Source organism: Branchiostoma floridae, chromosome 11 (assembly GCF_000003815.2).
Source record: "Branchiostoma floridae strain S238N-H82 chromosome 11, Bfl_VNyyK, whole genome shotgun sequence".
In the NCBI taxonomy this organism is placed as follows: domain Eukaryota; kingdom Metazoa; phylum Chordata; class Leptocardii; order Amphioxiformes; family Branchiostomatidae; genus Branchiostoma; species Branchiostoma floridae.
This window is the reverse complement of record NC_049989.1, coordinates 8,545,963-8,561,415: the sequence shown is the minus strand read 5'-3', so window position 1 is coordinate 8,561,415 and position 15,453 is coordinate 8,545,963. Positions and strand designations below refer to the sequence as shown.

The window sequence follows — 15,453 nt, the reverse complement described above, 5'->3', positions numbered from 1 at the left end:
CATGAAATGATTTAGCAGACAGAACGTCGTAGCGAGTGGCATTTTTTCTTGCCACATTTAGACAGGAGTTCGTTCTTGTTCTATATAGGTAAAATGGTAGGGAGCAAATAGGAGAAATATACAGACCTGGGCAGAAGTCTCCTTGTATCTGTGGTCGGAGGGCGTCGAACACTAGCTGGGAGGGATCTTGCACATTCATGACTCTGCTGGAGTCTCCAGCAATTTGTAGCATTTCTGCGCTGTCTACTGGGCCAACACCCACTGCATACATGGTGAAGCCATTACGTCTAGCCTGGAAAGGGAAACAAAACGAGTTACCGCAAACAAACAAACAGACAAATAAAGTAGAATTGAAAGACGTTATGTAGAACGGATGGCCTTGTTTGTCTCATTTAGAAAGCATGCACGTTACGAGTAGTTGTATAGTTTGAAACTAGGGACCAGTCAGATAAGAATATGATCAATTTTTCGAGTTGGACTGCTAGCTAAAAAGGTAGCTTCACCGTACTTGCGAAATGAAAGAAGTTATACATTTAAAGGACATTAGTGGCAAACGCAGCTAGACAAAGTTGGGTGTATTAATGAAACACGCTTACATTGTCCGAAGCTTCCAGAACAGACATCCTGCCTTGCTGACTCCTCCCATCCGTGATGACCATACCCATCCGCTTGCCAGAAGTGGGGACCAGCAAAGCTGCGTTTACCATGGCGTTGATGGCGGCGGCAGTCTGCGTGCCAGCACCGTCCAGATACACAATGCACGCGATGGCGTTTTTCAGGGAAGCACTGTGGATGTGAGAAGTTTAATAAGTTATTTCTTTAGAGCAAAATCATGAGAAAAGCGTAGTAAAAATAGTAGGAAAACAAAAGACTTGAAACGTCACAGCGATAAAGGGCGTAAAACATTTTTCAAATACGATATCAACAGGTCAGTCCTTTGTAAGTATTGCGGGGCATTGGTTATCAAAAATAAGCGTTTAAATGTTAAGTGATTAAAAAGGAAAAAGTGGTGCTGTGCTCAAGTATTTCAACAGCACTATTTACACTGAACTGGCACAATGTCGTGTGGCTTGTGCCCAAGCTAGAGGGCGCATCCATCCATCCACCCACCTGGCACAATGTCGTGTGGCAAGTGCCCGAGCTAGAGGGCGCACCCACCCACCACATATTATAAATATAGATATTGGACTAGCTATAAAAAGTCAGGTGAACAGGATATGAATTAGTAGGGTTTGATTGTTACTAATACGTACACTATTACAAAAATTGTCTCACCTGTCTTGGTACTGATTCAGTTTGATTTCTTGCCGATAGTCGTACGCATACTGGATGACCGCAGCAGAGGTGTGACCAGGCCCGATGACAAACGAGTCCACGGCATCGCGCATGAACTTTTTCACCTTTTCGAAGTTCATGATGCCGAGACTCGCCGAACCGTCGACCACGAAAAACAGCTGGATAAGCTCGTAGCAAGCTTAAGAAAAGAAATGATAGTCATTACACGTAGGGCAAGCATAGTTCTAGTGACGGTTTTCAGCAAATAAAGTGGCGTTATGTGGTTATTTGTGACATAATTTTCATATTTTAGACTAAGGGATGGATAGATAATGGGACAAGATACCATGGAAAATAGAAAAAACGAACTTCCAACAAGATATTTGAAAAAAAGATGCCCAGCAATTTAATAAATTTACATGTAGATGAAAAGGGAAGGAAAATTAGTTATGATGTCAAGTGAATGACAAAAATCATAAAATTCGAATGAAAGATTCATTTAATTATTGCATAACTTTAAATATACTTACGTGCGGACACTCTTCCTCCATACACTAGATGTTTGGTCTGTGTGTAAGTCGGTGTGTCGCTGGTGTCAGAGTCTAACAAACAAAAAAACGTGAAGGAGTATCAATAATAAAGTACTGGTTTACATGGTAATGTCAGAGACCAACATCACTGGAGGACACGGAAAGTGGCAACGTTTGTATTGTTTCGAAAATTTCCAGGCGTGACAATGTTGCGATTCAGCTTCGAATTGCGCTTGTGAAATTGCGTAATGCCTGTACCACTCGCAAACTCAGGCCTAAAGATATCAGTGTCAAAAAGTTTTACTAGTAACCGAAGAGTTCAAAACGTACCTTCACAGGAAGCCGACAACTCTGAATTACATTGGTCGAAAGGACATGCACAAATGAGAGATTCACGGGCGGCGGAGCAATCGTCGCACGCACAGTCTTCAGACGGGTACCCTGCATCTCCACAGAAACCTGGCAAGATTTTACAGAGTGGTTACGTACATGTGATGAGGTTAAAAGACGTCTGACTCAAAAAATGGGCCAGAACGCTGCAAAGTTGTGTTATCAGTGACCGTTGCCACAAGCGCGCGTGTGCCAACTTGTATGCAAAACTTCTATAAAGTTTAAAACAACGGATGATAACGTTATATATGCATGCGAGCCTTGTAGAATTTTCATCAGCAGAAATGACTTACCGTCGCAGTCTGCTTCGTCAGCTCCGTCGGCACAGTCCTCACCGCCGTCACATCGCCATAGGAACGATACGGTCTCGTTGACATTGCATTCAAAGGCTGTATAGAATATCAATAATTGTTCAAGATAAAACGTCAAAATAGTTGACTCTACAGCAAACATTGTTGCAGACACGGGTATACTAAAGCTACACAAATTTAACGATTTGATATGGAGAACGAGTTTAGACGATGAACTCGCAATAATACAGAACCAGTTTTACTACGGACGGTTATTCAAATTGGCAGTTGAACTTACTTTGTACAGATTCTGTTGGTGGTAGTTCTTCGGGCGACCCGCTGCCTTCTTCCTCGTCCAATTGGCGCTTTGGTTTCTCCAGGACTTCGGTCAGGCCGTTGTTCAGTAGGTTCACAAGAGCGCCCAGGTAGCCGCTGTCGCCATCGTCAGAGCTAGCGTAGGCTGGGATGTCATTCCGAACTACGCGTACAAGGGAAAATCAAACGCGAAGAACAAAATATCAGTATTCCAAAATATCGTCAAGTGCTACAATTGACGTTGTAGTTTTTTTTAAGATACTCGATATAGGAATGTAAAGGACTTCAATGGCCACATTTTGACTTGCATACATTTAATCCCTGCCCGAGTGATAACTTAAACCGCCATACAATATTTGCTACGGAGAACATTACTATCCCAAAATATCGTCAAGTGCTAAAAATGACCTCATTGTTATTTCTAAAAACACCCGAATAAAATATTTCCCCAAGACCTGTACGTTAACATTTTGACTTGCATACATATAATCCCTGCCAGAGTAAAAACTTACATCCAAATTGTGAATGATACAATCTATGCCACGTGCACGAGGAAACTAATTCTACTTCGTTCCAACGAACTACGTCTACAGCGCTGGAATACATTCTATGCAGGCCTTACGAATGCGTGTTGGTTAGTCTGCTTTAATGTCAGACCAAGAACGAACATGAAGCGTCAATTTTCTGAGTAAAAGAAGAACAATTCAAGTAAACAGAGCTCCTTACCGTCTTGAGAGTAGCCCAGCACCAGACTGGCGGTGAAGACCAGGAGCAGACCGTGCAGCGCTGCCATAACGACCACCAGGAGTTGCACCGCTTCCAGAAATGACCGTCTGGGTGTGAGGGTGCCGTATTTATACCTATCCGGACAGGTGTGGACAAGGTGTGGGCCATGGGGAGAAGCCCCGCCCTGTATGAATAAACCATGGCCACCTGGATGGCCACCTGGATGACCACCTGATCATTTTCAGTTAAAATGAAATTAAACGATTGTCGCTCTCTCATTGGTTGAACTGCTAACTACATTACAGAAAGATGACTACCAGAATAATGGACGCATGGACGAAAGCGGTCTTCATCGACTTCGTCGACGGACGAACAACATTATAGCCAAGATTATCCAATCTTAAGCATGTTTAATTTTCCAAGAACAAGAAGATTATTCTGAATATTAGAGGTTGGTAAACTTTGTCGCCATCTTTTATCTAATGGGGGGGGGGGGGGGGGGATTTTACCTCGAAGGAATTAGAATTACTCAAAATTTGGCGGAATGCTCTAGGTTTGTTTTTTTTAAGAAATGCTGACAAGTTCACTTTCTTCATGTTGGAATTTACAATTAAAATCCGTCGTCATAATGACCGTTTAATGACACTGTTTAAGTCCCAGCTTTAAATGTTTATCAATACGAGCGATCGCTGTTGTTGTTTATATCCGGAGTATTGGACGGTTGTTGCCTACCAGGACGTCAGTAGATTGGATCAAAATTTGATATTCAAATTAGCGGCTCAAATTACTGGTTAATATGTAAATCAATATTTTGCCCAACACCTGCTTTTTGCCTACCACTGCGTCACCGTGACATCATCGCGATCGCGATTTTTATCATATATTTTGGCATGTTTCTCGTGGGCTGCTGTGCTTTTGCTTATGGAATGCCCTTGTAATCTGAAGATCATATAACGTTACATGCATTAAAGCATCCTATTGGTGGTTACACATGGGTATGTTCGAGTCTTGTAAGAAAGAACCTCAGGCCTTCTTATCCAAATCTTTGAGGCCAGTGGTTCGCTACCACTTTAGCAGAGGTGTGTCATAACGTTACATGTGTGTTTTCGTAGAAGAAAGCTATGTGTACAGGCTTTTGTTTGACTATAACAATTTGTTGCGACCAAGTTGGAGTTCATCAGTAGCATGTATACAGTTTGTATACGTATGTTGACACGTGTAACAGACTTGCTGTACTCCAACATAGCACCAACTTAAGTCACTTGAAAAGCTGTGCATAGGCTTTGTCGTCATAGTAATTAGAATGTGAATCCCCCAGTGTCCACATTAGCGGATGATTGGATTAAGCAATAGCATCTTCGTGTGTTTTATGGGGCATATACTGTAATATAACTTGGCGCAGATGACATCTAATAAAAAGCCTGTATAGTAGGGGTGGGTACCAGTACAGAAACTTTACGTACAGGTACGGTCCAGGTCCGGTGTGACAGCGTTTTCGCCCCCCCGTGATCTCGCCCCCCCGGGGGCGAAATCACTAGCGATCTCGCCCCCCCGGGGCGAAATCACTAGCGATCTCGCCCTCCCCGGCTAGTGATCTCGCCCCCTACCTCGCCCCCCTTTAGCGATTTCGCCCCCCCCCTAAAAAAACGGGTTTACATAAGGTGGTAGAAGTTGATTGGTATAAATCACAAAATGTAGTTTCAGAATGATATCAGTACACGAGTTTGATACATAACTCCATTCATAGTATCAATATTAAGGTGATTACATGGTAATAAGATAGTTGAACTTGTAACAGACAAGGAGGGTTTGGTCCCTTGTATTCCCATTATTGCATATACCTGAGTCTTGACATAAGATGTATTTCATTGTATTCACCTGTCCTCAAGCAACCTATATATCTCCAATATGAAGTTTCTACAATGAAGTGACCACAAAAGAACTATGTAATGTCTTATTAATTATGCAAATATTAGATATTAATTAGAATAACGCACATTTTGGTATATGCACCTGGCCAAGGGATATCTTCACCTCCAGCATGACTGTCTTTTCGAGTATTTAGGAACTGATGCATTTACCCGTGTTTCTTAAGACAGGTACTTTATTACCAGTGTTTGTGTAGCATTTAGCAACAGCTATATCAACTTGCGCGTAGATAGTGTTTATAATGAGAAACTATTATTCACGTGTGTTTTTGTTACTGCTTTGGAAATGTTTCCAGCACAAGAAAGAAAACACTGTGACAAATTGAAAACATATAGCTGACGCATTCCGTACCATAGACGGTGTTGATTTATACGTTCGCAGTAGCACTGTTTTATGCCACCTCAGCTGCAAAAATTGTCTTTTTTCATTTCAATGTCATGTTTGCACCGAACAATATAATATCGACTTTCGAGGTATGACATCTTACGGTACGGTAATAAGGTGCCATATAGGTACCAGGTAACACACCATATACGTTACTCCTCAGGTGCAGTAGAGTACCAGGTAGCGCACCTGTAATATGTAGTAGCCAGCTGCTCGGGGGGGGGGGGGGCGAAAACGCTAAAGGGGGGCGAAAACGCTTGTGATCTCGCCCCCCGGGGGGGCGAGATCGCTGTCACACCGGACCTAATTGTTTGTGAGTGGACGATACTCAAAACAATGGTCCACTTCGCTACAAAGTCTCTGTTTGGTGGAGTATCCTATCTTCACGTTAACAACACTATCGGCCTCTATTAAGTTAGACCAAGTTTGACTGTAGAAACTTGGTAAAATGACGATAGATTCTCCTGTACTTAAATCTTGTTCATTTCTTGGACCAATAAGCCTCAAGACACATAAGCGCCTGTTACCTTACAGTGCCGGTACACTGATTTTTTTCAGGCCCGTTTTTTAGGACCGGTCCAAGAAAAAAAACGGCTTTAACTTGTGCTGGTTCATATTTTTCATCATTTCACCATTGTTCCACAGTAAATACAATCAAACATGGCCTCACAAGAAATAAAAACCAACAAAAGCATGGATGGTGGTTACTTTTTTTTAATCAGACAAAACCGATCTGGATAATCATTTAGCAGTAGTTGGCACACTACAGTCAGATAAAGCAAAAAACTCTTACTCAAAACAATGTTAATTATTCAAAATTTTGTAGCAGCATCATCTATTTTCACATTGACTTCAGGATGAGTTCATGACCAATTTGGTCCCATGTTGCGGACGTTAAAGATGCTCTATGTAAGATTAGGACTATACAAAATGGAAACTTTTCTACAATTTCTTTGCTATACAAGGTAAGTTACATGTAGATCAACACTTTAGCATTGCATGTCAATATTCAGGGAAGTTGTAACATCATTGTCTCATACAAAGATGTTTAAAAACTGTGATCTTCCAACAGAAACATAATCATAACTATCTTGTGTGACTGACTGATGAGTGGGGTGTATATTGTCAGTTTTGGGGGCCAAAATCTTACATAGTGTACTTTTAATAGTGTGGAAAACGTATGTGACTATCCTTTTCAATCAAAACTCATGTCCCGTGCCAAAATCATTGACATTCTGCAAAACCAAACCATTTCTCTGTAACGTTATAAAGTATTTTCACACATGACTATCAGGTGCTTCTAGATCCATTCAATCATTGATGTCATTCATAGCATTAAGTCTTATTTCTTAACAAATATTTCTTCATCATAAACATTGGAGCCACTGATACTATTTTGTCATATCAATACCAAGTAATGTAATAATTTCTTACGGTCAAAAGTCAGCTAACAGCATTTCTCTTTATAATTACATAATCTATAGTACATAGCTTGCTAAATGTTCTATTAATGAACAATTAGAAAATAATCTTCTTCAATGTATGGAATTGTAGTAAAAGGACAAGTAAATAGAATTATCTGTACTGATAGTAGACATGATACCATAACATAATTAGGTAATGCTTATGCTTTCAAACATGGCAATTTCATCATGTATGTCAACTTATTTGCTTGTGGGTCAATATCAAATCTTAAAAATTTTGGATACTGGCTTCTAATCTCCATGACTAAGAGTAATTATTATCATGATCAAGAATGCCATTTAAATTACAAGATTAATCTCAATTGAATCCTGTTATAAATTGCATAAATACACAACATAATTTTTGCTATTATCTAAAACTGATTTACAATGAATATGATGTTACTGGCATTATTATGAGAAATATTCTCTGGCGATTTGTAAAAACAAAAGTTCTCTTCGTCTTTACGGGTCTCACGCTGTCCCGACGGCCCATTGTTGTGTCATCATGACCCAGGCATTTGTTTGTTGTGTCCTAGCAACTATCCAAAGAACTGGAAGAAACAAACAAAAACATGCATGTATACCACAAGTTTACAAATGCTATCAGCCCCCTCCACCCCACCCGTAAAATCACCAGCCAGGCAAGATGTAACCCTGGATGAATAAAGATATACAAACAAACAAACTAACAAATGTGTACTCAAGCAGAAGGGAGGAGGTTCAGAAGGAAGAAAGTGCAAATATTATTCATTACAAAAGTTGAACATATTGAACAAAGGAGAAAAGTTGCAAGAGAGAACAAATACCTTTACTAGGCAAGGTAGGTCATCACAGTTAGTACCTGTACAAGAGAGGAATCATTGTCGAGGTCTGTAGCGTAAGTCATAAGAAGACAGGTACTTTGTCTATACAGCACTGGCAACAGCATACTGATGATCAACATACTGTTTAAGCACATGATTGGACAAAACAGTAGCATAATCAATACAGAATGACAATCACATCGCTTGATAGAGAGAAGCTGCCTTAGAGGGAACTGTTGTGTGCAAGTAACTCTGAATGAGTTTGATGACAAAAAATGAAGGAAAAATAAAGAAGATTAAACACAAGTACTAACTATTATTGAAAAAAAGACCTTAGCTACTAAAAATGTACTGCAACCCATTGCATGCAAATGGTATTGGTTGCAAATAATAATCAAAGTGCAGAGACATGTTTGTCAACAATTTTGTTGTTTTCATTATGATAGTTATGATTTGGATATGCTGGTGACTTCTGTATCTTGAGAACCATTGATAACTGTACAGAATGATTCAATTAATTTTCATTTTTTTACCTTTTGATTTATGTCCATTTTGTCCAGAACTAGTGGGGGATTAATATTCAATTTATCATTCAATCAAGTGTCTCAGAAAATACAAGAATTTGTCCCAATGGATAAAAGGACCAAATATGCAACATGCAACTATGTCCTGGCATGTGGCCTACATTGGAACTGTAGGACAGTGTACAGGAAACTACACAAGCAAGAGAAACTCTACCAAACACTGCACAAGAACATAGTCAGTTTCCTAAAATTACAAGAACTTGCCATAAAGAAATTGCATCATATACACTTGTTAAGATTCTTGTTCAGCTGCAGTAAAAGTTATAATTATCATATATACTAAAAAGACTGTATAATGACTAGTAAAGGGGAATGGGTGGGCATGAAAACATTTCTTAGGCTGCAACAATGTAAGAGCTGAGCAGTGAAGGAGAACAGCTTACCTTGAGGAGAACTGCCAGGATGGTCATTATCACAGCAAAGGGCATGAAGCTGAAGAGACCACCCCTCCTTTTCTCCTTCTTATTAGTAAGCCAATTGATCCAGCTCATCTTTTTCTCCGTGTAGGGGGGGTAACGGATACTGTTCACCTGCAAGGGAGAAGAACAATAACAGTTATTGTGAAGCAAGATCAAAATTTAAAAAATGAGAAGATTTGGTTTAAAATATGCAAATTTCAACTGTAAAATTGATTTTGGCTCAAAAATTGAAAAGTTATCAGGAACAAAACCTTCAAGTGAAAGACACATTTAACATATTTTCAGCATTGCACAATTATTTTGAATTTCTGTTGTGAATTGTGAAAAATCATGCTACACAAGCTACACAAGTTTCTGAAACCATCTCAAAATAGACAGTCCTGATGTAAACAACAACATAAAAGTTTTGGGAGCATCAATATTTGCAAAATACATCTCAAAGAAATACCATAGAAATTTGTCTCAGATTACAGATAATCTACAAAATTCCTTATGGCAAGGGAGCTGATGCAACAATTACTAAGTTGACATCTTCTGTCATATAAATAAAGTAACTTAAGAAGCATTCCAAACACAAACATTCTTACCTTTTCCATAGCTAGTGCCTTCACCATCACTGCCTTCCTGTGGGAGAAGGTGAGAAAGCCAAACTTCCCGTGGTAGTTCCCCATGCCGCTCGTACCGACACCTCCGAACGGCAGCGTGGGCAAAGCCATCTGCATCATGGTGTCATTTCCGCAGACACTCCCGCTGGACGTACGCTGTACGATGTCGTGGATAACCTGGAAGTAAAGTATGCATACTTTCACCAGAAGTTCTATTCTAATGGTATTAATTGGAATTAGCTGAACCTACATACAAACTTATTGTCAGATTAATTGACGTGCACATGGACCCCAACACTACCGGTATTTCTTGTACTGATAGAATCTATGCCAAGATAATACTGCCTCAAAACTTGTTGAATAGGTTTGTGAACTTAATTGGTTCTAATGGTTACAAAATTTATATCAAAAGTATAACAAAGATGTACCCTTAGGTAGAAGATGTACGTATCTTATTTCTTGAAATTACTCTTTTTATGATATGATTATAACTTAGAAGAATAAGAAAGAGAACTAGTAAGAGTTCAAAGCATTGTCCTTTTATTTCCCACCTTCTTGTCATTAGCGAAGGCATACAGCGCAAGCGGCTTGTCTCTACTGTTGATGAAACGAACGGCGTCATCTGCACTCTCTGCGGTCACGATCGGCAGGACGGGGCCGAAGATTTCCGCCTCCATCAGTGCATCGGTTGGTTTGACGTCCTTTACCACGGTGGGGCTGATGTACAGGTCCTTCTCGTCAGAATCCCCGCCGAGCGCGATGCTGCCTTTTGTCTTCTCTATCATGCTCTTGACGCGGTGGAAATGGCGCTGGTTCACGATACGACAGTAATCTGTGCAAACAGAACGTGCCCTTGTCAACATCTGATCTAGAGTGCTTTCTAAGATTTATGATAAGAATAGTATAGGTGGCTTGTTTAAGACACTACTAGTTGACTAAGTTTATAGAACTAGTGTCTTTGATCAATGTAGTTGAAACAATTAATATATATACACCAGTAGTAATGGAATGGAAAACAGAACACTACTTTATAAAGTGATGAAATTGCTATTGCGGCGAGAACACTTCAAAGCTGAAGTCACTTTGCCCGGTCAGCTACAAAGACTGTGAAGTGAGACATCTAAAAGTAGACTGGGAAAGTGCGCACTCTGTGCATCCTATGCTATCTACTGTGCCAGACACACACCTACATGGGACTGTACTTCAGGACTGTTTATCTACAGAAACTAGTTGTGATTCATCTGTGTTTAAATTTCATGAAATGTAACGTTAATGTTTTAAACACTTTTAATCTCTTTGAATACACTGCATTTCTACTTAATACCATGTGCTCTCCTGGCAAACAGACAAAGGGCTGTCCTAGGTTTTTAGTGTGTACCGTTGATTATCTTTAACGACATGATGTTGTATTTTATATGAGTTCTTTTCTAGTAATGAATTTTCCCTGGACAGCAATATTAGCCTCAAACCTTCAGACTGCCTGGGGTCCTTGCCAAAGTACTCCTCCAGAGCTGCCTGGATGCCCTTCAGTAGCCTGTCCTGGTTCTGACTTGCACACAGGACATAGTCAGGGGCGATGCAGGTTTGGCCACAGTTCACAAACCTACCCCACGCAATACGCCTTGCTGCAACATCTGCAAAACACATAAGGGCATTGATAAAGATTTTGTTATACAGTAGAAGTCGCTTAATTGCACGGCCTATTTGCCAGTGAATTCCATGCAATTATCCGACTGGTGCAATAATGCGAAGTTATCTTGCAGGACCGAACCAGTTTGGAATTTGGAGATTCTGTGCAGTTAACAGAAGTGTACGTTAATCCGTTATGCAATTAACTGGCTTCTACTGTACATGCAGAAAACTATACAAACTTCTTTCCTTAACCATAGATTACCTGTCATGCATTTGAAATTCAGTTTTCAAACAATCAAAACTGCATAAATGGTATGATTTTTCCAGTTATGTTGCTGGACTTGGGTCATCTCACACAAAAGCAGAGCTGATTGATGTACCTAAATTTGTTTCCTTAGGTCCACTTAAAAAGTTTTAGCATTTTTCCTTAGCACAAACACCATAGCTTAGTAGAATCCAAATAAGGACAGAAGTTTCACCTAGCATTTCAATCATTCAACTTTAAATATCATAGTATGATATGAAACACTGCCTGGACCTGACTCTCTGGACCCAAATGTTCTAGTATCTGGTCTGCTCCCCACCCCCAAGTCAAAGGTGGAAATCTAAAATAAAGTTCAACTGACCAACATCACAGTCCTTGTCCACATAGCATGGTGACTTGCCCCCCAGCTCCAGTGTGACAGGTGTCAGGTGCTTGGCAGCTGCAGCCATCACAATCCTGCCCACATTACTGTTCCCTGTGTACATGATGTGGTCAAACTTCTGCTCCAAAAGCTCGGTTGTCTCCTTCACACCTCCGTTAACAACAGCAAAGCAGTCCTGGATAAAACAAACACAAATTTTGATCATAAATTTCATCATAAATACATGTAGAAGTACACATATTAGTACTAATGCCATAGCCTATAGTAGGGAAACTTAATGTGAGGTCATTGGTTCAAACCTTGGCCAAGCGATCATACCAAAGACAATGATTTGTACCACTTAAGCACTACAACTTAAGCACTTAGTACGTATGATAAAGCGTAATATTGTGGAACACAAAACACGGACTACCCCCTGATTTAGTGTTGAACTGTACAGTCCATGGGCTATATAGACAGAGATGGGATCATTTTACATTTTTTAAGTACCAAAACTGTACCCAATTTCATTGTCTACAACTGAATGGACCAGACTTCATTATTCATCAATAACAAATTTTTTTGATAAAAGAATAACAAAACAAATAACCAGTGCAGCACATACAGTACATGACTTTAAATTCTTCTGATACAATGTAACAACAAACTAACATCAAACAGTAAAACTCCATTATTAGGGAACAATACCAGAAAAAAATATGGATGATCAATGTTATTGTTAATCCCTATACTTGCCTTATCCAGATATTTGGGGAGTAGGTCTTCCACAAGAGCTGCTGTGGCTTCAGACAGCTCAGAAGGCTTCACTACAGCACAGTTACCAGCAGAAATGGCAGCTAGAAACAACACATGTGTTAGCTCAAGGAGAAAACATTCTGTATCAAGCTGTACCTGACACGTTGTATGATGGAAAAAATGATAAACTAGCTTTGTTAGAGGTGAAAAGGTAAATTCACTTTTGATGCAGGGACCTATATATCTTTTTAGGTAGTAGGGGGCAGGAGGTTTGTGCAGTGTTTTAAGTCTTGCGGTTGAACAAATCTGCTTCATTTGTTCTGATTAGAATGAAGATAAAGATGACACTTGCCCATGAAGACACAAAGAAAACTCACAAATGCTCATATTGAATTGTTACAGTTTTACACTGAAAAGAAGAAAAACACAATACCCAAACCAGCCTAAAAGGTTGACTTTGTGACTAGTCTGGTGGAATTGGGGTCTATCTTAAGCAGGATGTCGTTATTATTTGTTCACCTGCTCCATTCATTTCCTGAAGAAAACCAGGAACCAGGAAGTAAGACTGGAGTGGACTTGTCAGAAATTTTACTCACCAATGAGAGGGCACAGGACAAGCTGCACTGGATAGTTCCAGGCCCCGATGACGAGGATGACACCTAGCGGCTCGTACTGGATGTAACACTCGTCCCTCATCTGTGGCAGTTCTTTCTTCACATACTCCGGCTTGGTCCACTCATCCAGGTTGTTCAAGTGAACAATGAGCTCATTCCTGGTGTAGTTTACCTCCATACCCATACACTCCATTTTAGGCTGGTGGCCAGGGCAAAACAAAATATTAGTACAACAAATGTCACCAGTTCCAACAGAGTATTCAAGTTACTCGGTCAACTCCTGTCCTTGTAATTTTGGATATCTATAATTTAAGGGCATTTGTTCAAAGGGAAAATGGCTTAACTCAGCCTTTGGAAAAATAGAGGGGCTGAGGGAGAGACCTGTCCTTCCATCTGTAGAATAGTATGTACAGGTCCAGTCCAAATGTGAAGTGTGCCTGTACCTGCTCTAAAACACTAGAGGGTATAGTACCTACAATGTTTTTTAATATACGATGAACTCCGATGAAGTATAATTCAGTAAAACAATTTGGACAAGCTTGATTAGCTAGACCAAAGTGAAAGACTAGTGCCTAGATCACTATAAACATATACTTAGTATATAACAGGTACCTACATGGTATACCTGTATCTCCACCTGGAAGTTTTGTAGGTACACAGTCCTTAGTGACATGTACTCAAATGCATACCCTACCTTGTGCAGATCCTTCCTCAGTACCTCTATCCACCTGTCTAGGTTCTCATCAATGCAGCGTAACAGTGCCCTCAGCTGCTCGCGTCGGTACTCTACAGACCTCATCTTCCCCACGTTCTCACGCAAGTGCTGCACTATGGCTGTCATCGACATTTTGGCACCTGTATTTAAAAGTACATCCGCTATGAAATATATATATAAGACGGTAAACATCTCCATTGTTTTACCAGAGCAGGATAAGAGAGTAAGGCACCTTTTTGTCGTGGTTTGTATTGTGCCTTTTCATTAAGGCAAACGTATATACCTGTGATTCCTACATTTGTCAGGGCAAATCTAAAAGACTGCAAGGAAATTTGAAAAAAACAACAACTTTACTCTAGAGTACGTTTATCTATTACCACCACTATGGTGATTACAAACCTGGATATAGAAATGGGAATCTATTTGACCGAAAGGACATTGCCACAACGTTATTTGTACTTACTAAATCACAACAATGTCAATGACCTTAAGGTCATCTACATGTATTTCCAAGTAATTCCTCCCTCATTTAAATAAACAAACAAACAACAACATTATTTCAACCATAAATAGTTTCAACAGGTTGGTAGATCAATCGCAAAAAGTATTCTTCGTTACATAACCTTCTTTATAGAATTAAAAGAAGGTTGTGTAACGAAGAAGACTTTGTTATCATACTGTTAATTGGACGTTTTGTGGTGTCTGCCTGGCCTAGCCTGGTATCTAGCCGATTACTATTATAGCTCTCGAGTCACTTCTGTCATGTCCGCAATTACGAGGACAGAAGAGACTCGGGAGCTATATTATATACGGCTGGATACCAGGCTAGTGTTTGTCATGTACGTGCATATAAACGTTATGTAAAGTTGGTCATTAGGTCAGACGCTCTACAGGTCAATGACCTAGCGAACAGCCTGGCTATTATTTAACCGCTATTTACTTGTACGCTGCCATACACATGAACGGACGAAGGAATAGAAATAGTGATTCTTATATTACTTTTCTGTTGTAATAAGATAACTCCGTGTTATTTTGTCAAGAATTCTACCATAACCATAATCATAAACAAACATCTGAGTGTATGACACAGTGCGCTGGATATATGAGATCGATGATTTTTGTGAGCTCCCAGCTGTTTTCTCTCGAGTCGTCACGACCTTCAATTTGCTAACGTTTCACCTTGTTTTTTTAATACATCTCAGTTATGCACTTACCTTAGTAGAGACTTGACGGTGGAAAGACGGAAACTTCTGATCTTATTCGTCGCTGCTTCAATGTATCAACGTTACGCGAACCAGGAACCAGAAAGATACCGTGATCACATGTGACCTGCGGTCGACTGATCAAACTCACAGGTCAAAGGTAACGAAGGCGACTATCGAACGTACCATTTT

At 40.0% G+C, this 15,453-nt stretch overlaps 2 protein-coding genes and 1 long non-coding RNA gene across 7 annotated transcripts in view; 1 reads left to right on the top strand and 2 right to left on the bottom strand.

Annotated features, from left to right (window-relative positions):
- LOC118425786 (CUB and zona pellucida-like domain-containing protein 1) overlaps positions 1-3,682 on the bottom strand; it is a 6,665-nt gene extending 2,983 nt beyond the window's left edge. The window contains exons 1-8 of the mRNA XM_035834871.1: positions 3,527-3,682; positions 2,784-2,963; positions 2,489-2,584; positions 2,136-2,264; positions 1,806-1,877; positions 1,276-1,474; positions 597-786; positions 127-292 (exon numbers count right to left, since the gene is read on the bottom strand). Coding sequence (XP_035690764.1) covers positions 127-292; positions 597-786; positions 1,276-1,474; positions 1,806-1,877; positions 2,136-2,264; positions 2,489-2,584; positions 2,784-2,963; positions 3,527-3,593 — 1,099 coding nt within the window. The 5' untranslated portion in view covers positions 3,594-3,682. The remainder of the gene's footprint in view (positions 1-126; positions 293-596; positions 787-1,275; positions 1,475-1,805; positions 1,878-2,135; positions 2,265-2,488; positions 2,585-2,783; positions 2,964-3,526) is intronic.
- A 128-nt stretch (positions 3,683-3,810) lies between these two features.
- Positions 3,811-10,454, top strand: LOC118425788. The gene is made up of 3 exons (XR_004832327.1): positions 3,811-3,977; positions 9,710-9,904; positions 10,282-10,454. It is a non-coding gene; the product is annotated as an uncharacterized LOC118425788 (long non-coding RNA).
- On the bottom strand, positions 6,538-15,428 carry LOC118425787 (aldehyde dehydrogenase, dimeric NADP-preferring-like). Of its 5 annotated transcripts, none has more exons than XR_004832325.1 (11): positions 15,274-15,428; positions 14,039-14,199; positions 13,327-13,543; positions 12,731-12,831; positions 11,975-12,170; positions 11,186-11,350; positions 10,268-10,548; positions 9,699-9,893; positions 9,076-9,222; positions 8,147-8,249; positions 6,538-7,856 (listed from the first exon to the last, which is right to left on the bottom strand). XR_004832325.1 is itself a non-coding variant. In XM_035834872.1 (11 exons), exons 2-10 carry the CDS (start codon positions 14,189-14,191, stop codon positions 8,117-8,119), a joined length of 1,485 nt encoding a protein of 494 aa, XP_035690765.1. In that variant the 5' UTR covers positions 14,192-14,199; positions 15,274-15,428; the 3' UTR covers positions 6,538-7,856; positions 8,112-8,116. The 5 variants fall into 5 exon arrangements, 3 of the variants coding, with proteins under 3 accessions (XP_035690765.1, XP_035690767.1, XP_035690766.1); XR_004832326.1 differs by lacking the exon at positions 15,274-15,428 and adding an exon at positions 14,738-14,868; XM_035834872.1 differs by lacking the exon at positions 8,147-8,249 and adding an exon at positions 8,112-8,146.
- Positions 15,429-15,453: the final 25 nt, after the last annotated feature.